General features: G+C 48.2%; 1 protein-coding gene across 7 annotated transcripts in view; it reads left to right on the top strand.

Moving 5' to 3' along the window:
- Positions 1–27350, top strand: part of TRIM9 (tripartite motif containing 9) — a 70304-nt gene that overhangs the window by 13417 nt on the left and 29537 nt on the right. For all 7 annotated transcript variants that reach the window (XM_077935940.1, XM_028722408.2, XM_028722325.2 and 4 more), the window contains exons 2-5: positions 7834–7929; positions 12809–12931; positions 23967–24077; positions 26106–26259. In XM_077935940.1, coding sequence (XP_077792066.1) covers positions 7834–7929; positions 12809–12931; positions 23967–24077; positions 26106–26259 — 484 coding nt within the window. The remainder of the gene's footprint in view (positions 1–7833; positions 7930–12808; positions 12932–23966; positions 24078–26105; positions 26260–27350) is intronic.

The raw sequence follows: 27350 nt of genomic DNA, 5'->3' as shown, positions 1-27350 counted from the left end.
TGAAAGCAGAGAGCAACTGGAAAAACAAAGGAACAGGAAACCAGTAACGTCACATCCGTCTTCCGTGAGACTTCCAACAGCCTGGAATCTCTGGAATGCAAAACAGAGTCTTGTGACTCCAACCACTGCACAGTGGCATAAACAGAAACCAAGACATTCCTCCTCGGTCCTTGACAGCCTGTGAGTACCATATTTTTCGCTCTATAAGACACACCTTTTCCCCTTCAAAAATTAAGGGGAAATGTGTGTGCGTCTCATGGAGCGAATGCAGGCTCCTTGGCTTCAGCGATAGCAACGCGAAGCCTCCGAAGCGCAGAGGGAGAGCTCCCCCCGCACTCCGGAGGCTTCGCGTTGCTTTTGCTGAAGCCGCCTGAAGCCCCTGGAGCGCAGCGCAAACTCCCGCTGCGCTCCGGGGGCTTCAGGCAGCTATCCACAAGCAGGAGTTCCCGCTGAGCTCCGAAGGCTTGTGGATAGCCGCCTGAAGCCTGGAGAGCGAGAGGGGTTGGTGCTGCACAGTTTCCCCTCTCTGTGCAGTGCCCCTTCAGCGAAGCGGGAGGAGAAATGGAAGGGGCTCCGTTTCTCCTACCGCTTCGCTGAAGGGGTGCTGAGCAGAGAGGGGGAGAATTCCTCCCCCCCCTGTTCTCCCCCTCCTATGGTCTGGTGCGTCCTATAGAGCGAAAAATACGGTACTTCCTATACCAACTTCTCCTTCCCTAGTCCCAGCTTGCCTGGGCGTGTCCCAGTCCCGGCCACACCCCTCGCCAGGATCCTATTCCACCGCTTCCTCCGTCTCCCCGTCGTCCTGCCAGTTCATGACAGCAAGCCAGTGTGGTGTAGTGGTTAGAGAGTCAGCCTAGGATCCAGGATAAAGCAGGGTTCAAATCTCCACTTGGCCATGAATCTCACTGGGTGACCCAACTTACCTCACTGGGTTGTTGTGGGGATAAACTGGGGGGGCGGGGGGGGGGAGAACCATATAAGCCGCCTTAAGCTCCCTGGAAAAACAGATGGGATGGACACGCAATAGAAACCAAAGGCAGAAATGAACAGGTAGGAGATGTACTATCACATCCCAAAACACAAGAATCGAGACTGTGGGTTTGTATTCTCTTTCAAGTGTGGAAAGAGCATCGCTCATACAGAGGAGAAATCAATACCCTCCTCTGTGGAGCAAATTAAAATGCCCTGTTTGTCGTCATCCACCCTCTGCTTCCCATTCGAATCCAGAGTCCGGGTCCTTTAGCTGCTTCTGTATTTGGCTAATCCTTCTCTGTCTGCTTTCTCTCTCTGCCTCTTCTTTCCCTTCCTCCTCTCTCGGCTCCCCCCTCTCCCTTCACTCCCTCCCCAGAGGTGCCTTCCTTCGCTCCAGTAATCTCATTTCTCCCCGAAGCAACACTTTGGCTTTCCAAGCACAAAAGATGGCCTGCTAATTACAATCTCTGGAACCGAAAGACACACACACACACACACACACACACACACACACACACACACTCCTTCCTACTCCAAGGTCATCTGAGCACAAGTCTTCTTTTGCAGAAGCTGACAGCCCAAGAGCCTCCCTACCCCACCCCACCCCAGAGTGCTGGAATCCCTTAATGGGTTGCAAAAGGCCAAAAGGAGGAGGGCTGGGCGGCTTAGAGAGACCCCCTGTGCAATTTCCACAAATCAAGCATCCCAGCAAGCCGTAAGCCCACCCAGCCCTTGCCTTCACCGGAGCAGCTGTCTGGAAGAACCGCTGATAATCCTCCAGCAGGCTGAGCCATTGAGCAAAAGCCTCTTGGGATGAATGGGGAAGGGATTGCAAATGTTACAGAGGTTGACGTCATGCCTGGCGTGCAATCTCCAGGAAATAATGTACTTTTCTCTCCCTCCCCCCCCCCCCCCCGTACATTGTGGAGGCATCCTGGCCTTCAACCTTCCCATTACTTATTTAATTCCGCCGGGGAGTTTCCTGGCTGCGGATTCGAGAGGCTTGCTGGTGTCGAACATAAGAATGTAACATGAGCCTTGGCCCATCTAGTCCAACATCCTGTTCTCCCCCCTCTCAATTTTAATTACATTTTCTGTTTTACCATTTAAAATACTCATCTTTACATCCTTAAGATACCAGTGACTTCCCTTCTTCTCTTTCCGTGGTTCATTTTACAAAACATAAACCCCTGCATATTTTATATAATCTAGACCAGGCATGTCCAACAGGCAGATCGTGATCTACTTGTAGATCACTGGACGTCTGTGGTAGATCACCAGTAGATCACTGGCTCCCCTCCGAAGAAGCTCAACAACTTTGGCTCTCCTAAAAAAAGCTCAACATCTTTGCCCTGCACCCCCAAAAAGGGAGTAGATCACTGCCACTTTTTAACTCTGTGAGTAGATTGCTGTCTCTTGGGAGTTGGCCACCCCGAACTTAGACCATTCAGTATTCTATTATTACATCCATCAAAACTTATATACACTGCTGAATTTATCTTAATGCTGCCCACATTTTCAAATGAACGTAATTTTCCTCCATATATTCAATAAACATTTTCCAGTCTTCTTTAAACGTATGTTCTTCTTGCTCTCTTATTCTATATGTTAGGTCTGCAAGCTGTGCATAGTCCACCAATTTAAGTTGCCATTCTGTTCTTAGGTAAAGGTAAAGGGACCCCTGACCATTAGGTCCAGTCGTGACCGACTCTGGGGTTGCGGCACTGATCTCGCTTTATGCCCGAGGCATTAGGGCGGCCCCGATCCTCTGGTGACTCGCCTCTCCTGGCCTGGAGGTGAGCACTCCTCCTGCGGGAACTTAGTTCCCTCCCCCTCTCTGCCCTGAGCCTCTGCAGCTCAGGAGAGGCTGGAGGGTGACCGGACCCAGAGACAACCTCAGCTTCCTCTGACGGGGCTGAGAGTGGAGCACCTGCAGGCAATGGGTCCTCCATCACCTCAGGAGCCAGAGCAGACTCAGCTGGTGCCTGCACCTGAGGATCCAGCACAGGTGAGGACCCTTCAGGCTCAGGCCCCAGCCCCGGCTCAGCTGGTTCTGGAGGCGGGGACTCCTGTGCAGGCTGGGATTCCTCAGGTTCAGCATCCGAGTCCAAATCCCAGGCCATCACAGGTGGATTTATACCGGACCATCCACACATTGTTCTGCTTTCTTGCTTGGTCTGTGATGATCTTCCAATGCTATTCCATCACCGCCATCTGTAGGGACTGTCTAGAGCTATAGGATTTCAGTGAGGATTTATGGTTTTTTTATAGATTGTTTGGAAATGAAGCTGTATGCTCATCCTGAAACTTCTGCAGGCACAAACATTATTTAAAGCAGGATTGCCTATAACCACCCAGATATAACCGTGAGCGCAAATAATCATGAATGGACGATAAGCGTTATGCCTGGAGAGTCGATTAGTCACGAGGAAGAGGACATAGCTTTGCATCCTAATTCTTGAGCATAAATAAGAGTCATAGATTCATAGAATTGTACAGTTGGAAGGGACTCCAAGGACATCTCGTTGACCCTCGGGGTGCCTTCCAACTCTACAATTCTATGATTCTGTGATCTAGTCCCTGTGATGCAGGAATCACAACTAAAGAATCCCTGATGGATGGCAATCCAGCCTCTACCCTGTTTCAGGAAGTTTTTTATGTTTCATGTTTTAGTATGTTCTGATATATGCTGTGAGCCACCCAGAGTGGCTGGGGAAACCCAGCCAAATAGGCGGGGTGTAAAGGTAAAGGACCCCTGACAGGTAAGTCCAGTTGTGGATGACTCTGGGGTTGCACGCTCATCTCGCTTTATAGGCCAAGGGAGCCGGCGTTTGTCCACAGACAGCTTCCAGGTCATGTGGCCAGCTCTGGCAAACCAGAGCAGTGCATGGAAACGCCGTTTACCTTCCCACCGGAGCAGTACCTATTTATCTACTTGCACTGGTATGCTTTTGAACTTCTAGGTGGGCAGGAGCAGGGACCGAACAACGGGAGCTCACCCCGTTGCAGGGATTCGAACCGCCGACCTCCTGATCGGCAAGCCTTAGGCTCTGTGGTTTAGACCACAGTGCCACCCGCCACCCTGGCGGGGTATAAATAATAAAATTAACAACAGCAATAATAATTGAATGAAGGAGAGTCCACCACCTTCTGAAGGAATCTTTTCCCCTTTGAACAGTTCTTGTTGTCAGAAAGCTCTTCGTAATTGTCAGGGAACTGCCATCAGTGCCGGAGTGTGCTGGTCCCGGGGGGGAAGGTTACCGTTGACGTAGTCAAAGTCCGGTCCTCGGTCACTAGCCTGGAAACAGTTCACAAGGAGCGGGGCGAGGTCTGAAGGAGGAAGCCGAGTGGGGACAGGAATACTGGAGGGTCATGTCTGGGTCCGGACAGGAGCAGGTACTCAACGACGACGTTGCTCCCGCAACCTGGGACCGGGCTGACTGGCCTTTATCTTCTCTGAGGCCAGGGGCGGCCCCGGCCCCCAGGAGACCCGCCTCTCCTGGCCTTAAGGCGAGCACTCCTCCTGGGAGAAACCAGTTCCCTTCGCCTCTCTGCCCTAAGCCTCTGCAGTTCAGGAGAGGCTGAAAGGTTACTGGGCCCAGGGGGAGACTCACCTGTAGACACTGAGTTCTCAACTACCTCTGGAGCCAGAATGGATTCACCTGGTGCCTGCTCCTGAGGATCCGGCACAGATGCAGGCGCCTCAGAATCAAGGCCCTGCCCCAGTTTAGCCGGCCCTGGAGGAGGGGACTCCTGTGCAGGCTGGGATTCCTCCGGTTCATCCTCTGAATCGGATTCCCAGGCCATCACACGGAGGGAGAGAGCAAAATCCAGAGGGGTTCCAGAGAGCGTCCCGGGATTGGGAGAGGCAGCCCATCTTCTGGGGAAGAGAATCAGCGTAGCAGCAGTGGAGAAGGGGGGCAGATGGGGGAAGCGGCGAGGTGGTCCCAGGACTCCTTGCCGGGGACCAGCGGGGAGAGTAGAGGTCCTCCGCTGCCTGCGCCCTCCTTGCGCAGAAGGCTTTCGCGCAGAGAGAGTAGGAGGAGACTGGGTGTCAAAGAGCTTCTTTGCTGGAAGAAGTTTAAGAAACGCCCACTGACGGATTCTGCCAGCGATTGAGACAGCCATGGGAGAGTGGCTGTCTGGACAGAAAAGGTTCACTCAGGCAACCCAGCCAGGTGTTTACACTGGCTTACGCACGAGCAACCCCTAGAACCACTACAGTAATGTTTAGCTGAAATCTCCTTTCTCGTCATTTGTATCCATTGGTTTGCATCCTGTGCTTTGGAGGAGCAGAAAACCAGCTTGCTCCATCTCCCCTTCAGATATTTGAAGATGCCTATCATATCTCCTCTTAGTCTCCTCTTCTCCACGCTAAGCCAAACTCCCTCAGCCGTTCCTCATAACTTGGTTTCCAGACCCTTGCTCATCTTGCCTGTCCTCCTCTGCACACCTTCCAGCTTGTCAGCACCCTCTCTAAATTGTGGTACGCAGAACTGGAAACAGTATTCCAGGTGTGGCCTGACCAAAGCAGAATAGAACGGGACTATTACTTTCTTTGATCTGGACGCTAGACCTCTGCTGATGCAGCCTAGAACATCATTAGCTAAATAGGACTTTACATTTGCTGAGAATGTAAATCTAAATGGCGGAGTGGTGTCACCTGTATCTAGTTTGTGTATTTCTTGATTGTGTCTAGTTTTGTATTCCTTGGAAAATCTTCACCCTGAAGCTTCTCGGCAGTGCCCCCACCCTGTGTTTTTCCATGTTACTTGAGGGGGGGGTATTGAGTGGGAGCAGGGCTGATGAGTGGCATCATTTTAATTAGAGAACCCTCCGTTGATTAGCTCTCCATCTTAATGATCTTGCTGCTATAAATTACCCAGAAAAGAATTGACAAAGGATTGCATTAGGTTTTCCCCCAACCCCTTTAGAGAGGCAACTGTAAGGTCGTTTTCTACTTCGTTAAGCCTGGGTGCCCTTCCCCCTTCTCATCCCTCATCTATCCTAGGACACCAGCTCCTTTTCCAAGATTGAAGTCGTGGGAGAAGAAAAAAGCGCTTTAACCTAGACGAATTTCCGGTCACTGCACACTGGTGATCTTTGTTCTTCCTCCAAAATCTGTTAATGCAAGCGGAAAAGAGACGGGGTGTGCAGAAAACTCTATCAGGACATAAGAACGTGAGATTTAAATAGGAAGCTGCCTATTTAAGAGTCAGAGCATTGGTCCTGATAGCTCAGTATTGTCTACACAAATGGGCAGGTTCCCTCCAAGCCCTACCTGAAGGAGCGTCTCCACCCCTATCGTTCTGCCCAGACACTGAGGTCCAGTGTCGAGGGCCTTCTGGCGGTTCCCTCGCTGTGAGAAGTGAAGTTACAGGGAACCAGGCAGAGGGCCTTCTTGGTAGTGGCACCTGCCCTGTGGAACGCCCTCCCATCAGATGTCAAAGAGGCAAACAACTACCTGACATTTAGAAAATATCTGAAGGCAGCCCTGTTTAGGGAAGCTTTTAATGTTTAATAGACTAATATATTTTTATATTCTGTTGAAACACAGAGCCTAGGACTTGCCAATCAGAAGGTCGGCAATTCGAATCCCCGCAATGGGGTGAGCTCCTGTTGCTCAGTCCCTGCTCCTGCCAACCTAGCAGTTCAAAAGCACACCAGTGCAAGTAGATAAATAGGTGGGAAGGTAAACGGCGTTTTTGTGCACTGCTCTGGTTCACCAGAAGTGGCTTCATCCTGCTGGCCACAGGACCCGGAAGCTGTATGCCGGCTCCTTCGGCCAATAAAGTGAGATGAGCGCTGCAACACCAGAGTCGGCCACGACTGGACCTAATGGTCAGGGGTCCCTTTACCTTTTCCCCAACTCTCTCATTCTATGGAATAAGGCAGGTTCTTATGTTCCAATGTTCCAGGAACCTTCTGCATACAAAGCAGGCACTTCACCACCAAGCTTTTCCCTTCCCCTTGCTTTTGTGCTACCATCCATTTGCCTCTGAATTCCTGGCATAAATCTTCCAGTGGTTCCTTGTCACTGAAAAAGCCTCCATGTCTGCATTGATGCACCTCGGGAAGCAGCCGTGCAGTGAATTCAGGGCACCCTATTTACATAATGTGGAAGCAATTGATTGCGAGGAGGTGATGAGTAATTGTCTCAACAGCCCGGGCTCCATTTACTGTTTCCTCGCCTGCCGCTTCAGCAGTCAAACTGCCTGCCGCCTGATGGAGCTTTTTCCACTGAGAGCGTGCAAAAGATCCGGAAGGAAATTCTTCCTCCAGTGCCTTTGCCTTCTGCTCCCCAGGAGACTCCACAAATGGCCTGCCCTGGAAAGGGGCTGGTTTAGGGATGGTGGTGTAGCAGGGACCCTTTTAAAAACCAGGGACCTTCAGTTCAGTTCTGTTCTGGGTCTGCGAATAAACAAGAGCTGTTTGAAGAATCGCTGTGTCATCTGATATGTTCACTCACAACTTAACACTGAGCTGCTTGGAATATTTGGCTCCATAACCTACCTAGAATGTTGAGGCCCATCCCTGGTGCAGGTGTGAGAACGATGAGCTCTCTGAGCATGTACAGAGGCTTCCACAGACTCATAAGACCCTGACCCTGATTTATGTACCCGAATCCCCTGAATTTCTGTTTGGTTTTATGTGCTTTTACGCTGCCGGTTTTGGGTGGTAGTTTGGTTTTAATGACGCTGCTTGTTTTTATGCTGCATTTACAAACTCTAAATGTTTTTCAATAAATCAAATTGAGTAAATATCAGTCTCACATCTGGAGCAGCTAAAACCAGTCTGCACTTTCCCCGGGAAATGGGGCCCTTTCTTCTAACCCAGATTTTTCCTCCTTCCCCCCCACAGAGCCAGCTGTCTCAGGCGCTGAACGGACTCTCAGACAGAGCAAAGGAGGCCAAAGAATTTCTGGTGCAACTACGGAACATGGTGCAGCAAATCCAGGTACGCTCTCAAATCCGCCAGGTGGAAGTGGGAGCTGGATGCAGCATTTGGGGACCTGAAACCGAAAGCCCAAATTGGAACCCTGGCCACTGCCCAGCCAAGCAGCCCCCTAACCAGATGCCCTCCAGCCGTTTTGTTTTTTGTTTATTTAATTTTTTAAACATAATTATTACAAAATATAAGCAAAATATTGCAAATACATACATATATATTTCAGATAAGCACACATATAAAAAAGAACAAAGGAACAAAAGATAAAAAAGAAGAAAAGAAAAAAGAAGAGGAAAAACAAAGAGAAGAAAAGAAGAAAAGTTGGAAGAATTTCTTCCAAATTTCTTCTACAAATATCTCAATATGAAATGAATAATAAAATTTCATTGATTGACTTCCATCGCTTACACTGCACTTCCTATATACATTTTAAGCAAGGTTGTATCTGTTATTCTGTATTTTCCCCATACTATCTCATGCAAATATTCTAATCACTAAAGTTTTCTAAATCTTTCATAAATCTATTCTAAACACAACCAATACCTCCAGCTGTTTTGGATTAGAACTCCCATCAGCCCCCGACCATGATGACTGGGGGCAGACCCACACCATAATTTAAATCATCCATAGTTTAAAGCACCCAGCGTGCAAGCCAAGCACATGGCTTCCCCCAAAGTATCCTAGGAATGGTTAAGAGCATGAGATGAACTTGTTGAATCAGGCCAATGCCCTACTGAGTCCAACGTCCTGTTCTCAGAGTAGCCACCCACATGCTTGTGGTAAGCGCGCAAGCACAGGATTTGAACACGAGAGCAACATTCTCCCATCCCATAAAGGTAAAGGTACCCCTGCCCGTACGGGCCAGTCTTGACAGACTCTGGGGTTGTGCGCCCATCTCACTCAAGAGGCCAGGGGCCAGCGCTGTCTGGAGACACTTCCGGGTCACGTGGCCAGCGTGACATCACTGCTCTGGCAAGCCAGAGCCGCACATGGAAACGCCGTTTACCTTCCCGCTTGTAAGCGATCCCTATTTATCTACTTGCACCCGGGGGTGCTTTCGAACTGCTACGTTGGCAGGCGCTGGGACCGAACGACAGGAGCGCACCCCGCCGCAGGGATTCGAACCGCCGACCTTTCGATCAGCAAGCCCTAGGCGCTGAGGCTTTTACCGACAGCGCCACCCGCGTCCCATAAAGGTAAAGGTAAAGGAACCCCTGCCCGTACGGGCCAGTCTTGCCAGACTCTAGGATTGTGCGCTCATCTCACTCTATAGGCCGGGAGCCAGTGCTGTCCGCAGACACTTCCGGGTCACGTGGCCAGCGTGACATCGCTGCTCTGGCAAGCCAGGGCAGCACACGGAACACCGTTTACCTTTCCGCTAGAAAGCGGTCCCTATTTATCTACTTGCACCCAAAGGTGCTTTCGAACTGCTAGGTTGGCAGGCGCTGGGACCGAACGACAGGAGCGCACCCCGCCGCAGGGATTCGAACCGCCGACCTTTCGATCGGCAAGTCCTAGGTGCTGAAGCTTTAACCCACAGCGCCACCTGCGTCCCATAGTTCCCAGCAATTGGTAGTTTTTTAAAGGTCCTGAGAATTGCAGCTCTGTGAGGAGGAAACTACGTGTGGCGATCGCACACAGGGCCCCCGGACATTTGACGGTCTATTGACCCTGTGCCGCCACTGTGATTGCTTTTTCCGCTGCCACCACCCCGCTTCTCACGCGGACACACAGAGTCCAGTCAGTGGTTAACATAAACAAATAATCAAGTTTATTTTTAAATGCAGGAACAAGCTTATGGTTTCAGTTAATTTTTCTCTTGACAGTTTCTTATTCTTAGTTCCTAACAACTCCAAACTGATTCTTCCAACTATCTATCTGACTCCACCTAACAATTCCTCTCACTCTCTCACAGTACAACTCTACCAACCCACTGCCTATTCCTCCCTCTTCCTTCTTCAACTCCCCAAGCCTCAACTTCACTCAACTCAACTCAACTGACTTTCAAAACCTCCCACTCTAACTTTTATTCCCCCCTTGCATTCTCACTAGCCAATCACATCACACCTATTTTAACCCTTTCCTTATGACTCATCCTAGGAGGCAAACGCCACACTACGGTTCCCAGATTTCATTTTGGGGGGGAAAGTCATGTGCTTTTCCTGTGCATTGGAAGTCCTTTGAACCCCAGGGCTGATGGGAGCTGTGGCCTAAAACAGCTGGTGGGCACAAGGTTGGCAAAGCCTGCTCTCTTGGACCATGTCACTTACGTGCTTTTTAAAATATTTATATTTTATTTTAAAAATTCAGTGAAAATATGATATGAAAGAAAAGAAATGTGAAAGGAAAGAAAGAGGAAAAGTTATCAAAACAATTCAGTACAACAGCATATATAAGTACAGTGGTACCTCAGGTTACATACGCTTCAGGTTACACACGCTTCAGGTTACAGACTCCGCTAACCCAGAAATAGTGCTTCAGGTTAAGAACTTTGCTTCAGGATGAGAACAGAAATCATGCTCTGGCGGCACGGCGGCAGCAGGAGGCCCCATTAGCTAAAGTGGTGCTTCAGGTTAAGAACAGTTTCAGGTTAAGTACGGACCTCCGGAACGAATTAAGTTCTTAACCTGAGGTACCACTGTACATAAGCAGCACTTTTTGTTTGTTTTTGCGGGCCCAGTCGCAGTGCCACCCCCACCCCCAGGCAGTGGCTAAATGTAAGATGTGATTCATAAACTCCAGCAGACAATGATCTCAATTAGAAATGTCCACAACTTTATTGATTGCAGATATAAGTGGATTTTTGGCTCGGGCATTGGGTTTTACATCCATTCCAGCCTGCCTAGACCAAAAATATATATATTTAATTTAAAAAAAGATAAGTGAACTTGGTTCCCACGAGTTCCTGCTCCAAAATAACCCTGCACATTAGTAGCACAATTAATCTGACAAATTCTTAACACGGCATTATGCTTTTTACAAACTGATTCCAAATATTTATCCACACGCAATCTGTGTTTCAAAGCAATCCGTTCGTATGTTGCTGGAGTCATCGTCTCTTTCATCCATTGATCGAAGGGAGCCATGGCACATTATCTTTCCTACGAAATAATATCGGCCTTTTCGCAGAAGTAAGGGCGTGGAGAGTCCGTTTACACCGACCCTTTGTCAAACCCCAGGCAGCTGGAATATAGTTCAAAATAATATTACCATCGGACAGTTTAAATCCCCCCCACCCCAAGTAGTATTTAGGCAAGATGGAGAGGTGTTGGGTACCGCTGTTGCTGCCGCAGCATCTTCTAAAGATAGGGCATAGCCGAGGCAATTATTCTCCGTCCCCCAGCCAAGCCTGATAACATCTCTGCAAATGTGCCTGGTGGGTTAATGCAAACCTCCGGAGGAATTGGGCTTCCATGCAGCATTGATTTAAAGTGTGGCTCCTGGGCTGCGGATGGCTGGCTTTGGTTTCCAGGAAAGCTGTTCCTCTCCGCCTTTCCCCATTAAGCTGTGGAGAGTCATCCATCACAGCCAGGCTGAGCTGTTGCCAAATTAAACCCCCGCCCCCTACCGCTGCCTCGCCCCACTTTGTATGCCTTGATGTTAGTAATCTCTCCTGGGACTAATCCTGCCTCGCTTAACAGAGCAGCCCTGCTGTGGACGGAGACACACAACTGTTTCAGTGAAGGGGTTTGATCTCCAGGAATGGGTTGGAAAGGCCGGGGAGGTTTTGCAGGAGCTCTGCTTTCTCAAGGCAGCACAGAGATGCTGTTCGATTGTAAGGGCCTGATTTTGCCCCGGTAGCTCAATTGTCTTACCAGTTTTTGTGTGGAGGAGGGGTAATGTAAGGGCTGAGCCACACCAGGGCAGGATTAAGCAAAATAGGAACGCACTTAGGGCATCAAGGGGAAGGGGGGGGCACCGCAGAATTTTCCCATTGCTGGATTTTTAAACATTCATGGTCACAAATGGCTCAGCTGAGCATTCATTTCCTCAGCTGAAGTATATTTAAAATCCCAATAGAACAACTATCTCAACTAAGTGTAGAAGCAGATGTTTTACATAAGATTAGTTTTGAGGATCTGGTCAAAGACTACAATTAGAAAAAGCAGGAGAATTTTTTTCAGATATAAATAAAGTGGAAGTAGACAAAAATAAACACTCTTTCCCATTTTACTGTAGGTTTTGTTTCATTTCAAAAAATGTAAATTTATTTTATGGTTTATTATGGTTTATATTTTGAATTAGATATATATACAGGGCACCCAAATCCTTTAAGTGCTTAGGGTCTCTAAAGGTCTTAATCTGGCCCTGATCCACACTTACTCTTATCCCACTGCTTCCCCCACCCCCGGGCAAAACTGCTCTTTAGCGCTCAGTTGGAGCAAACAGCAATCTGGTTTTTGCACAGATTGCTGTTTGCTCCGATTTAGAGCTAAAGACTGGGTTTTTCCTGGGAAAGGAGCAGGGCAAGGTAGAAACTGCTCAGGTCCATCCTTTCTAAGACAAGCAAAAGTGTGGGTGAGCCCTTAGTTGAGCGGTAAATGTGCATAACAACTAGCCATTGTGCACATTCACCAGGCCGCCTGGAGAATGTGCACATCATCTGCACACGAAATGTGTACTTTTCTTAGTCAATATCCGCCACCTCCAGCAGGCCTTGGGGAATCTTCATGCAGCTCAGGAGAGCCTTCCCCAACCTGGTGCCCTCCAGATGTTTGGGGCTGCACCACTCATCTGCCATATCCCCTGGGACTGATGTGAATCCTACTCTGCAACATCTGGAGGGCACCAAGTAGGGGTAGACTTGCATGAGGACAAGACCATGTAATGGGAGCTGCTTCAACTGTCCCCATCACTGGGACCATCTGACAGGTGTTTTGCCCCACAGGAGAACAGCGTGGAGTTTGAAGCCTGCCTCGTCGCCCAGTGTGATGCCCTCATTGATGCCCTCAACCGGAGAAAAGCTCAGCTGTTGACGCGGGTCAACAAGGAACATGAGCACAAGCTGAAGGTTGGTCTGGGGTGAGGGTGGTGGTGATGTAGCATCTGGGGGTACCGCACGGCCCTTAGACAAGAACGGCCAGCAAGGTTGACATGGGTGATGGACACAGATGGGAGACAGATCGCAGGAGGGGAGAGTACCTTTGTGCTGGGGACCTACTTGGGGGTTTCCCATAGGGGCTACAGGTTGCCCACTGTGAGAAGAGGGTGCCGGACTCAATGGGCCATCATCGTGGCCCAGTAGAGATCTTCTGGTGTTCTTCTGACTGGTTGTAAACAAGAAAATAAGCAGGTGGGGGCTGGCTGAGGGCAGTCTGAGGTTGGTGAGACAAGATCCATAAAGGTAAAAGGTAAAGGACCCCTGGACGGTTAAGTCCAGTCAAAGGTGACTATGGGGTTGCGGCGCTCATCTCGCTTTTCAGGCTGAGGGAGACGGCGTTTGTCCACAGACAGCTTTCTGGGTCAAGTAGCCAGCAGGACTAAACCACTTCTGGTGCAACGGGATACTGTGACAGAAACCGGAGCGCCCAGAAACACCATTTACCGTATTTTTCGCCCCATAGGACGCACCTAGTTTTTTGGGGGGGAAATAAAGGGGGGAAATTATTTTTCCCCCAGGTGCGGGGCTGGGGCGGGGGAAGCCGGAGCTTCCCCCGACCCCAGCCCCCAGAACAGGCTGCTATCTACAAGCCATGGGAGCCACAGCTAGCGGAGCGCTGCGCGAAGCCCGAAGCTTAGGGAGTGCTGAGCTCAGCGCGCCCCAAGCTTCTGGGTGCCGGCAAGCTCTCCGCTAGCCGTGGGAGAGTTGCGTCTCCCACGGCTAGCGGATAGCTTCCTGAAGCCTGGAGAGCGAGAGGGGTCGGTGTGCACCGACCCCCCTCGCTCTCCAGGCTTCAGCGAAAGCCTGCATTTGCCCCATAGGACGCACACACATTTCCCCTTCATTTTTGGAGGGGGAAAAGTGCATCCTATAGGGCAAAAAATATGGTACCTTACTGCCACAGTGGTACCTATTTATCTACTTGCACTGGCGTGCTTTCAAACTGCTAGGTTGGCAGGAGTTGGGACGGAGCAACGGGAGCTCACTCCATTGCGGAGATTCGAACCGCCTACCTTCCGAACGGCAAGCCCAAGGACCACAGCGCCACCCGCATCCCTGAAATATAGATCCATATAGGTAGCTGTCTCTCTACATTTGTGAGAACTGGTGCCCTCCAGTTATTTTGGATTTCAACTGCCATCGCCTCAAGCCTGCACACTTGCTTTGCTGTTGTTTAGTCGTTTAGTCATGTCCGACTCTTCGTGACCCCCTGGACCAGAGCACGCCAGGCACTCCTGTCTTCCACTGCCTCCCGCAGTTTGGTCAAACTCATGTTTGTAGCTTCGAGAACACTGTCCAACCATCTCGTCCTCTGTCGTCCTCTTCTCCTTGTGCCCTCTATCTTTCCCAACATCAGGGTCTTTTCCAGGGAGTCTTCTCATGAGGTGGCCAAAGTCTTGGAGCCTCAACTTCAGGATCTGTCCTTCCAATAAGCACTCAGGGCTGATTTCCTTAAGAATGGAGAGGTTGGATCTTCTTGCAGTCCATGGGACTCTCAAGAGTCTCCTCCACCACCATAATTCAAAAGCATCAATTCTACGGCGATCAGCCTTCTTTATGGTCCAGCTCTCACTTAAAACCATAGCTTTAACTATACGGACCTGCACATACAATTCAGGGATAGCTGAGCAGGGCTTCTCCCTGCTCCACCCAGACTCCCTGAAGCCCCCACCCCCTCCAGCACACACAGGAATGATTAGAGGGCTGGGATGATTTAGGGATGAGGGTGCAGCCACCATGGGAGGGAGGGGGCCTGGAAACTGCCGTGGCAACAGTTGCCATAGAAACACCCGGAGACGGAGAGAGGAATGGCAGTGTGTGTGGCATGCGGGGACCAGCAGCAACAGATAAGCCCAGGGAGAATTGACCTTGGAGATGGAGGGCAGCTGCCTGTGTGCTGTGCACACTCCCCTCCGAGGAAAGGTTACAGCTCCTTTCCCAGGAGGGGGTTTGCGGCTGCACAAGAGAATTGATTGAAAGGAAATGGACTAGCGGAGGAATGAGAGAGTCCATCTCCTGGGCTTTTTCAATGCACCACTGCAACACAGGCTGAATGTGTTGCAGTGGGTCGGCCGGAGCCAAAAGTCTCTCCCCCTGGGAATAGTCAAAGGCAGCAGTGCTGAGATGTTTTCCAGCCCAGTTAACTCAAACACATTTTTGTCTATTCAGCAGAGGAGTCCAATAGGTTTCCCTGCATGCACAGAGGCGGCCAGCTCAGAGCTTTTGGCTTTCCACCCTCATCCTTCCTTTAGACCTCTCTGTGTGTGTCTTTGAACACCGCTGGCATTTTCAGAGCAGAACTGAGATGTCTCTTCAAAGCAAACCTGCGTCGCTCCTTACAGTAGAATGCAGCAGGGGCTGCATCGTAGTGGGACAGCTCCGTCTTGCAGGTCCTTTAGAAAGATGTCAAGTCCCGCAGGGCCCTGGTCTCTTGGGACAGAGCGTTCCACCAGATCGGAGCCACAGCCGGAAAAGCCCTGGCTCTGGTTGAGGCCAGCCTAACCTCCCTGTGGCCCGGGATCTCCAAGATGTTTTTATTTGAAGACCGTAAAGTACTCCGTGGGACATACCAGGAGAGGCAGTCCCGTAGGTACGAGGGTCCTAGGCCGTATATGGCTTTAAAGGTTAAAACCAGCACCTTAAACCTGATCCTGTACTCCACCGGGAGCCAGTACAGCTGGTATAGCACTGGGTGAATATGATCCCGTGGCAAGGACCCCGTAAGGAGTCTTGCCACGGCATTCTGCGCCCGCTGGAGTTTCTGGGTCATTCTCAAGGGCAGCCCCACGTAGAGCGAGTTACATGTGTGGGGTATAAATTGCAAAGGGGTGTAATTTGAAAAATTATCCTTATGGAATGGGATGCCCCTATTTCCATCGGAGAAATGTTGGAGGGTATGCCGTTCTCATGTTGCCACCCCATGTGGGCAGGGCACTCAGAGAACAGCCTCAGATGATGAACACAGAGTTCGGATGATGAAGAAATGATTCCTGCAGTTCTCAAGATGCTGGGTTCCGCTCCCTTTCCTGAATCATACAACCTGCAAGGGCTCCAAGATTGTGAAATGACAGAGTTCGTTCAGCTTGTTCTGATTAGAAGAGTGGGGTGTGTGTGTGTGTGTGTGTGTGTGTGTGTGTGTGTGTGTGAGAGAGAGAGAGAGAGAGAGAGAGAGAGAGAGAGAGGAGAGAAGCTCAGGAGGAAGAAACAGATGACGTTTGCAAAGCTGATAATGAGCTTTGGGGTCTCTTAAAGGACTTGGATGTAACTTGAGTTCCCTTGAGCAGTTATTTACACAACATCACCCCTCAGTAATGAGTGCTCCCGGCTCCCCATCTTCTCTGCCTCCTGGATTGTTTTATGAGCTATAAAGTTGCGTTGAGCCTTTGAGTACTTCATTGTGGCCCAGAGGCAGAACTCATTTGGGTCATACCATATTCACATTCATTGGTCTTAGATTTGAAATTCCACCATCTTTTAATGTCATATAACTTCCTGATATGTCCTCTATGCCTTCCATAACAAAACCCACTGAAATTAATGGAAATTAATTCAGAGTGAATGTAGAACAGTGAAACACAAATCCATCAATTTTTAAAAAATTAAACAGACCCATTTCTAGGATCTCCCTGCTGTATTCTTCCTTAGATATATAATAATATAATATAATATAATATAATATAATATAATATAATATAATATAATATAATATAATATGATATGATATGATATGATATGATATGATATATGATATGATAATATAATACAATACAATACAATACAATACAATACAATACAATACAATACAATACAATACAATACAATACAATACAATACAATACATAATATAATATAATAGGTAAAGGTACCCCTGCCCGTACGGGCCAGTCGTGTCCGACTCTAGGGTTGTGCGCCCATCTCACTTAAGAGGCCGGGGGCCAGCGCTGTCCGGAGACACTTCCGGGTCACGTGGCTAGCGTGACGAAGCTGCTCTGGCGAGCCGGCACCAGCGCAGCACATGGAAACGCCGTTTACCTTTCCGCTGTAAAGCGGTCCCTATTTATCTACTTGCACTTAAGGGTGCTTTTGAACTGCTAGGTGGGCAGGAGCTGGGACCGAAAGACGGGAGCTCACCCCGCCGCGGGCATTCGAACCGCTGACCATGCGATCGGCAAGCCCTAGGCGCTGAGGTTTTACCCACAGCGCCACCCGCGTCCCTAATATAATAATATAATATAATATAATAATATAATATAATATAATATTATATTATAAACCCTGCCAATCTGGCTGGTTTTCCCCAGCCAATCTCGGCGGCTCCCAACCGACTATTAAAAACACAATACAGCATTAAACATTAAAAACATCCCTAAACAGGGCTGCCTTCGGATGACACCCCCAAAGATTTTGAGCCCCCCCTTTTTGCAAAAAATGTTAAAAACAACAATTGTTAAAAACAAAAACAAATGTTAAAAACAATTTTTCAATTGACTTACCTAAGATCCAGGACAAAGCACTGCTTTTTGAAAATTCCTTCCAGACATCACTTCCGCCTCTGAAATCCCGCCAGTGTCCAGGAAAATCTGGGCGTATGACAGCCCTATGTGGACTTGCAAGTTTTTAATTCCCTGCATTTTTTACTGAGGACTGGATTTTCTGTACCCGAAACTTACGCTTTTGTTTTTGAATAAAAGTAAGTTTCTAGCCCTTATGGACATGGGAAGAGTCCCTGGGGCTGGAGAAGGGCCGCGTGTGACTACCAGCGATGCTGGAATGGGGCTTGAGGACTCACTAGAACAACTTATTCGCTCTCCAGCGCCAAGCATCATAAATGATGCAGAAAGATAAATAACCATGCATAATGTGGCACTAATTATACAAAATATATTTGCATTGCTTTATGGGCATCATTTATTTAGAGTGCAGCATTTGTCTTTGCTGTGGCTCAGAGGCTGGGTTTTAAATAATGCACAGCATACCCGGGCCAGTTTTTAACTCTTTGCAGGGCCAAGGCTTTGTAGCGTCCAGATCAAGGGACGTAATAGTCCTGCTCAATTCTGCCTTGGTCAGGCCACACCTGGAGTACTGTGTCCAATTCTGGGCACCACAATTTAAGGATATTGACAAACTGGAATGTGTGCAAAGAACAACAACAGAGATGATAAAGGGTCCGAACCAAGCCTTAGAAGGAATGTTTGAGGGAGTTGGGTATGTTTAGCCTGAAAAAGAGGAGACTGAGAGGAGATATGAGAGCCCTCTTCAAATATCTTTTTTATTATTATTATTATTATTATTATTATTATTATTATTATCTTCCAAAACCGAAAAAAGAAAAATTACAAACATCAAATTCAATATCCATATTCATTTTCTAACATAAACCTATTACCAAATTTTTTGCTCTATAAGACTCACTTATGAAATGTGTGCGCGTCTTATGGAGCGAATGCAGGCTGCGCAGCTATCCCAGAAGCCAGAACAGCAAGAGGGATTAATGCTTTCGCTGCACAGCGATCCCTCTTGCTGTTCTGGCTTCTGAGATTCAGAATATTTTTTTTCTTGTTTTCCTCCTCCAAAAACTAGGTGCGTCTTGTGGTCTGGTGCGTCTTATAGAGCGAAAAATATGGCACATAATTAACTAAATTAAAATATACCTAATTACTCTAAACGTCTCTTTGCTGTATACAAATACAACACAGTTTGAAATTTTACATTAAAGCTTTTAGATTATAAATAATATAGCCTGAAAAAGAGGAGACTGAGAGGAGATATGAGAGCCATCTTCAAATATCTTAAGGGCTGTCACAAGGAGGAGGGAGCAAGATTGTTTTCTTCTGCTTTTAAGAGTAGGTCCCGAACCAATGGATTTAAGTTGCAAGAAAGGAGATTCCGACTGAACATCAGGAATAGCTTTCTGATGGTAAGAGCTGCTCAGCAGTGGAACGCGCTCCCTTGGGAGGTGGTAGACTCTCCTTCCTTGGAGACTTTTAACCATAGGTTGGATGGGCGTCAGGGATGCAGGTGGTGCTTTCTAAACCACTGAGTCTCTTGGGCTTGCCGATCAGAAGGTCGGCGGTTCGAATCCCCGCTACGGGGTGAGCTCCCGTTGCTCGGTCCCTGCTCCTGCCTACCTAGCAGTTCGAAAGCACGTCAAAGTACAAGTAGATAAATAGGTACCACTATGGTGGGAAGGTAAATGGCATTTCCGTGCGCTGCTCTGGTTTCGGTGTTCCATCGCGCCAGAAGCGGCTTAGTCATGCTAGCCACATGACCCGGAAAAACTGTCTACAGACAAACACTGGCTCCCTTGGCCTGTAAAGCAAGATGAGCGCCCCAACCCCAGTGTTGTCTGCGACTGGACTTAACGGTCAGGGGTCCTTTACCAGCCAGTGTGGTGTAGTGGTTAAGAGCAATGGACTCGTAATCTGGTGAACCGGGTTCGCTTCCCCGCTCCTCCACATGCAGCTGCTGGGTTACCTTGGGCTAGTCACACTTCTCTGAAGTCTCTCAGCCCCACTCACCTCACAGAGTGTTTGTTGTGGGGGAGGAAGGGAAAGGAGATTGTGAGCCGCTTTGAGACTCCTTTGGGTAGTGATAAAGCGGGATATCAAATCCAAACCCTTCTTCTTCACCTTTGCTTTTGGATGGCCATCAGTCATGGAAGCTTTAGCTGAGATTCTTCATTGCAGGCTCTTGCAGTACCTTCCAACTTTCTAATTCTTTGATTCAAAGGTTTGTTGATAGGGATGAGAGATGTCTGATATTGCAAATACGGTATTTGCACAAGTAGATTCAGACACTCACCAAACCTCAGCCCTCACAGAGCTATAGTTCCTAAAGTGGTTTAATAATCAATCTCTTTCCCCAGGAAACTCTGGGAATTGCAGCTCTCTGAGTGGAATAGCAAACTACAGTTTCCAGGATTCTCTGGGGAGAAGGAACAGCTGTTTAAAGTGGTATGAGCCCAGTTAAATATATAGTGTGGATGGGCCTTATTCAAGAGAATTAGAGGCAGCTGGTAGTGCGTTGAATCGGAGGCAATGCTTATCAAGTCCTTTGCAGATTTTGTCTGTAATGTGTTATTGTACAGACATGTTGGCCTTCAACTGGGCTTGCTGTTGAGGTTATAAAAAGCTCAGAGGTCAGGAGTCACCCCTGGCCCAGGTCAAGCCCTAACCTCACAGGCTACAGCTCTGTCCCCTGACACCAGTTAAGGCGCCGCTGGGACTGTGTTGAACTTCCTTCTGTGAAGCTAAGATTATGAGCCATTATTGAATTTCGGGAGCCCTTGAAACTCCTTCCTTGCCACACCTGGGACAGACCATGCATCACCCTGTGATTTATACACACAGAGTTTCTGTGCAGAGCAGATGGTGGCTCCTTCAATAATATTCTGAAAGCGTCAACTTTGAGTGGAGAGGCGAGAGATTTCATTATCTGGGAAGAGCAGGAACCTCGACTTAAGCTGTAAAGAAGATAAGGAGATAAAAGATGGTTTCCCCCGCAAATCCCATATTTGCAATCTCGCTCTCCAGGGCAGGGCTCATCTCTGCAAAGAGCATTAACGGAGGCCGACGTGATGAAAGGGAAGGCTCTTTCAATGCTTTGCTTACTTGTCCTGAGGCTGGAGATTTTATAGGAACAGAGGAAGCTGCCTTATGCTGAATGCCATTGCATGCCCTGTAATAAATTAAGCACCCGAATGCCACTGCATGCCAGCTGCCTACCACCAGGTAGCAAACACTGAAATCAAATACAATTAATGTAGACACCAAACAACTGGCAAATATTTGAACACTGAGAGTCGACATCAACATTTGCAAAGGGGAGCAAATTACTGGGAGCAAATTGACTTCAGTTTTTTTTTAAAAAAGCCAAGGGAATGCCACTCAGAACTGTGTCTGTGTATTTTATTTATATTTATTTCATAAAATTTATAAACTGGTTGTTTGTAAAAACAAACAAATAAACAACCACCACAAAGCGGCTTACAAAAGGATAAAGCAATAAAACCAAGAAACATTTACAATCCTTTTCAACATGCTAGGAGTTAAAATACTACAACAGATTAAAATTCACATTAGCATTTCTAAGCATCTAGGTAGGCTTAGCCTGAACAAGAATGTTTTTAGCAGGCACCAAAAAGAATACAGTGAAGGTTCCTGCTTGGTATCAAGAGGCAGGTGGTTCTGAAGTATAGGTGCTGCCATACTAAACAATTGCGTTCTTAGAAATGTGGAATGGGTGTTATGTGGCACATGTGTTGTTGTTGTTTAGTTGTTTAGTTGTGTCCGACTCTTCATGACCCCCTGGACCAGAGCACGCCAGGCACTCCTGTCTTCCACTGCCTCCCGCAGTTTGGTCAAACTCATGCTGGTAGCTTCGAGAACACTGTCCCACCATCTCGTCCTCTGTCGTCCCCTTCTCCTTGTGCCCTCCATCTTTGCCAACATCAGGGTCTTTTCCAGGGAATCTTCTCTTCTCATGAGGTGGCCAAAGTCTTGGAGCCTCAGCTTCAGGATCTGTCCTTCCAGTGAGCACTCAGGGCTGATTTCCTTCAGAATGGAGAGGTTGGATCTTCTTGCAGTCCATGGGACCCACAATAGTCTCCTCCAGCACCAGAATTCAAAAGCATCAATTCTTCAGCGATCAGCCTTCTTGATGGTCCAGCTCTCACTTCCATACATCACTACTGGGAAAACCATAGTTTTCACTAAACGGACCTTTGTTGGCAAGGTGATGTCTCTGCTTTTTAAGATGCTGTCTAGGTTTGTCATTGCTTTTCTCCCAAGAAGCAGGCGTCTTTTAATTTTGTGACTGCTGTCCCCATCTGCAGTGATCATGGAACCCAAGAAAGTAAAATCTCTCACTGCCTCCATTTCTTCCCCTTCTATTTGCCAGGAGGTGATGGGACCAGTGGCCATGATCTTCATTTTTTTGATGTTGAGCTTCAAATCATATTTTGCGCTCTCCTCTTTCACCCTCATTAAAAGGTTCTTTAATTCCTCCTCACTTTCTGCCATCAAGGTTGTGTCATCTGCATATCTGAGGTTGTTGATATTTCTTCCAGTAATCTTAATTCCGGCTTGGGATTCATCCAGCCCACATACTACATGTGGCAGATGTAGTACTGCCAATTCCATCAACTGAAGTGGTTGATGGAGCACATGTTGGGTAAGGAGTTCTTGTAGGTAAATTGGCCCTGAGTTATTAAGGGCTTTGTGGACTAATAGCAACATAGTGCATAGAGTGCATTGCAGTAATCCAGTCTTGATGGAACTCGGGTTGCCGTATCTTGAAGAGCAAGAAAAAGAGGACGATATGATGGCCATTCAAAGCAAAGAAACCCAAATTGTTCCAAATTTTACCCCTGAAAAAGAGGACGTGTCCTGCAAAAAGAAGACCCATAAATTTCTGTGGCAAGACCTTCCCAAGCCAGGAATGGCAATAGCTGCTGATTCCACAAGTCCATCATTGGAAAGACTGATATCTGGCCTGTCATTCGGAATCAGTGTGATAAGGACCTCATGTCCTCATTTTCTGCAACTTTGCAGAAACTTGCATGAACTCAAATGTCAAATGTAAACGCGAAGAAGCAACACAATGTGCGAGCCCCTCCTACTGGATGCGTGCAGTATTGCAGTATAGGAACTTAAGAAGGCAAGGCCAATAAAGGTCCGTATAGTTAAAGCTATGGTTTTCCCAGTAGTGATGTATGGAAGTGAGAGCTGGACCATCAAGAAGGCTGATCGCCAAAGAATTGATGCTTTTGAATTCTGGTGCTGGAGGAGACTCTTGAGAGTCCCATGGACTGCAAGAAGATCAAACCTCTCCATTCTGAAGGAAATCAGCCCTGAGTGCTCACTGGAAGGACAGATCCTGAAGCTGAGGCTCCAAGACTTTGGCCACCTCATGAGAAGAGAAGAGTCCCTGGAAAAGACCCTGATGTTGGGAAAGATGGAGGGCACAAGGAGAAGGGGACGACAGAGGACGAGATGGTTGGACAGTGTTCTAGAAGCTACCAGCATGAGTTTGACCAAACTGCGGGAGGAAGTGGAAGACAGGAGTGCCTGGCGTGCTCTGGTCCAGGGGGTCACGAAGAGTCGGACACGACTAAACGACTAAACAACAACAACAACTTAAGAAGAGCATATGCTGGATCAGGACCTGAGCACAAGAGCAACTTTCCCCTCCTGTTGTTTCCAACAGCTGGTGTTCAGAAGCTGAAGTGTAGGCGGGTTCCTGCGAGGCAAGACAAAGTGACAACAGCAAGAACCTTTATTGAACTGCAGAACAGGACAAGAGGGGCAAAACAATTGCTTAAATACATTTTTGGAGGCCTGGGCTACTCCCACTCTCAACGTGATTGGCTGTCTAAACTTCCAAGCTGCGAATCACAAGTCAGAGTTTAAGGGCCAATGGCAGAGGCCCAAATCCTGAAATGTTCTGTGATTGGATATCATGTATCGAATCAGAACACAAGGGCTCAGAATCCCTAGACCTGACAACACAGACCACTGAATACATAATAATAATAATAATAATAATAATAATAATAATAATAATAATAATAATAATTTATTATTTATACCCCGCCCATCTGGCTGCGTCTCCCCAGCCACTCTGGGCAGCTTCCAACAAAGATTAAAAATACATTAAAATGTCACACATTTAAAACTTCCCTGAACAGGGCTGCCTTCAGATGTCTTCTAAATGTCAGGTAGTTGTTTATCTCTTTGACATCTGACGGGAGGGCGTTCCACAGGGCAGGTGCCACCACCGAGAAGGCCCTCTGCCTGGTTCCCTGCAACCTCACTTTTCACAGGGAGGGAACCCCCCAGTAGGCCCTCAGCGCTGGACCTCAGTGTCTGGGCGGACAATGGTACAGAGATAGAACAGCATGGCTCCTAGCTCTGGGAACATTGCTGTCTTGTGTGTCTCGTTGCAGGTGGTGCGGGACCAGATCTCCCACTGCACAGTGAAACTACGCCAGACGACGGGACTCATGGAATACTGCTTGGAGGTCATCAAGGAGAACGATCCCAGCGGATTCCTCCAGGTTGCTGCTTGATTCTCTTCCCCCCTGTTCATAATCCTAAGAGAAGCGTGGATTTCCTCTTATTGCTGCAAATGCCCTAATTCAGACCTCCTTGAGTTCATGTATACAGTCATACCTTGGGTTACAGATGCTTCAGGTTGCGTTTTTTTGGGTTATGGACCGCTGAAACCCGGAAGTATCGGAACGGGTTACTTCCGGGTTTCAGGGGTCGTGCATGCAGCTGCTGAAGGTTGCGAACGCTGCAGGTTGCAACCCGAGTGTCCACTGTACATTGTGGTGTTCATGACCGGTCCTCTAGATGATGCTACTTAGCATTCCTAAGCAACTCAAGGCTACTTGGCCTAGGAGCACAAAGCACTTGTGGAAAGAGGAGGAGTTGGCTGCTTGTTTGCAAGTCGCCTTGAGAAGATAAACCTGCTGATCTGTTTAACCTTTTAAGACTCAGTCCTTCTCATTCCAGGGACGCGGGTGGCGCTGTGGGTTAAAGCCTCAGCGCCTAGGACTTGCCGATCGAAAGGTCGGCGGTTCGAATCCCCGTGGTGGGGTGCACTCCCGTCATTCGGTCCCAGCGCCTGCCAACCTAGCAGTTCGAAAGCACCTTCGGGTGCAAGTAGATAAATAGGGACCGCTTACCAGCGGGAAGGTAAACGGCGTTCCGTGTGCTGTGCTGGCTCGCCAGATGCAGCTTGTCACGCTGGCCACGTGACCCGGAAGTGTCTGCGGACAGCGCTGGCCCCCGGCCTATAGAGTGAGATGAGCGCACAACCCTAGAGTCTGGCAAGACTGGCCCGTACGGGCAGGGGTACCTTTACCTTTTTACCTTCTCATTCCATCAGGGATGGCCGGAGCGAAGTACAGGGACTGAGCACATCACATGCAGAAGACCCCTAAATTCAATTCAATCCCTGGTATCTCCGGTTAAAAGGATCTCAGGCAGAGTCACTGCAAAGTGTCTCTGTCTGAGTCCCTGGGGGGAAACACAGCTGGTATAGAGAGACAGTAGTGGGCTTGATAGACCAAAAGATCTGAAGCTGCACAAAAGGAACCATTCAATGCATCTTTTCATTTAATATGCACTTTATAAGATGCAAAGAGAAGTTGCTGAGGAGATGCAGGTTGCTGCAGGCAGAGAAGCAGAGGAGTTTGGCATCAATGGAACATTTCCCCCTGATGCAAATAGCAGCCTCGGAGGGGGGATTTTCCTCAGGACTACAGCAAAGGCTAATTCCCCTCCTTTTTGTCTTCTGTGATCTGAATTTTCTCAGGTCTGTTGTGTGGGAATCTTCAGGGAGGCAGGAGAGGATATATTGTTTATTAATATCCTTCCTAACTTGCGCTAGCAAGTTCCTTTACTTAGCAGAGTTTTACACTCCCCATTTAAACGCACAGTAGATAGGTGGTTGTTTAAGCCTCTCACTATTAGAGTCCTGTTAAGTCCCCTTATATTCCTCTTAAAAGAATGAGCACGCCACAATCTTGTGTAAAGTATATAAAAGTCCAGTATACCTGAAGGAGCGTCTCCACCGCCATCGTTCTGCCCAGACACTGAGGTCCAGCTCCGAGGGCCTTCTGGCGGTTCCCTCACTACAAGAAGCCAAGTTACAAGGAGGCCAAGAGAGCATCTTTGGCTAAGCAGATGTTGCTTCTTCGATGCATGTAGTCAAAGAGAGGGAGGTGGCTGCCCTTCCCTGTGCTTTTGTCGTTACCTGCACAGGTGAGGCCACACCCACCTCTAGTCACATGCAAAGGAAGTCTGTCCCAGCCCAGAAGGAAACAGGAAGTTTACCTGCTGGCTGGACAAACATTCCTCCCCATGTGTCAACATGTTCACTCTAGGAATGTTGTACTTGACTGCTCTTGTGTTTCACATCCCACAAGTATGTCAGTCAAAGGGTATCCTGTGTCTAAGAATGGATTTTGCATATTGGCTATCAAGGCTTGTGACCTTCCTCACCCCGGGAGACGTCTCCAATCCTGTACTTATCCAAGCATCGCACACTCTGATCCACCCGTCTCCTTTGCCACCAGATCTCTGATGCGCTGATAAGGAGAGTCCACCTGACAGAGGACCAATGGGGGAAAGGAACCCTCTCCCCAAGGATGACGACAGACTTTGACCTGAACCTGGACAGCGGGCCTTTGCTGCAGACCATCCACCAACTGGACTTCATGCAAATGAAAGGTAAATGTCAGAGAAATTCTGTCTCTGTCTGTTTGGAAGGAGTGCCAGGCATGAAAATACGAGGGGGAGGAAAGAACAGCAGGTTTAAAATAGCCGCAAGGTAGAAATTTATTTTAGGCATGTTATCTCCCATGCTTGAACAAAGTTCTCAGGGTGACTAACAATTGCATAATAATTAAATGTCTTTTTTGAAACACTGTTGCCAAGGAACCAGTTTTAAAAGCCGAGCTTTGCTAGTGAGTCTGGGTAGATAACATTTCCATATGGACCAAGACGAGTAATGTTAACTTGTTTCTTTAGGAATGTTACCTGCCACCCCAGTCTCCAGTCTCCAATTGGCCTGATCTAACAGGCTCTTCTTAAGGGGCGCGGGTGGCGCTGTGGGTTAAACCACAGAGCCTAGGACTTGCTGATCAGAAGGTCCGGCGGTTCGAATCCCCGCGAGGCGGTGAGCTCCCATTGCTTGGTCCCTGCTCCTGCCAACCTAGCTGTTCGAAAGCAACACAGTGCAAGTAGATAAATAGGTACTGCTCCAGCGGGAAGGTAAATGGCGTTTCCGTGCGCTGCTCTGGTTCGCCAGAAGCGGCTTAGTCATGCTGGCCACATGACCCGGAAGCTGTACGCCGGCTCCCTCGGCCAATAAAGTGAGATGAGCGCCACAACCCCAGAGTCGGTCACGACTGGATCTAATGGTCAGGGGTCCCTTTACCTTTACCTTAACAGGCTTTTCTTAGATAGAATCCTAGAGATTCACAACACCATCTTACTAAAACAGGAGCACAACAGACGTGGAGCGCACCAACTGATTGCGCCATTCTTATGTCCTTAGTTGCAGACCTAGCCTCTGGGCTAGGAAAATGACAATCCAGTGGACTTGTAAAAGGGGAAAAGAGTATTGGGAAATGATCCATAATGAATTGAAAAAAAATGTTTATAAGTACTTTCCTAAAAAAACTAGAGTCAAAAGCTTATTTATGTATGATGCTGCTACAGCAGCCCGTGTTTTGTTAGCCCCAAAATGGAAAACGAACGAGGTCCCAACCAAAGAAGAATGGCAACTTAAGTTGACAGAAATATGCACAACTCGTAGA

Source organism: Podarcis muralis, chromosome 1, assembly GCF_964188315.1.
Source record: "Podarcis muralis chromosome 1, rPodMur119.hap1.1, whole genome shotgun sequence".
Taxonomy (NCBI): domain Eukaryota; kingdom Metazoa; phylum Chordata; class Lepidosauria; order Squamata; family Lacertidae; genus Podarcis; species Podarcis muralis.
The sequence above is the reverse complement of the archived record's forward strand: the minus strand, read 5'-3'. Positions and strand labels throughout refer to the sequence as shown.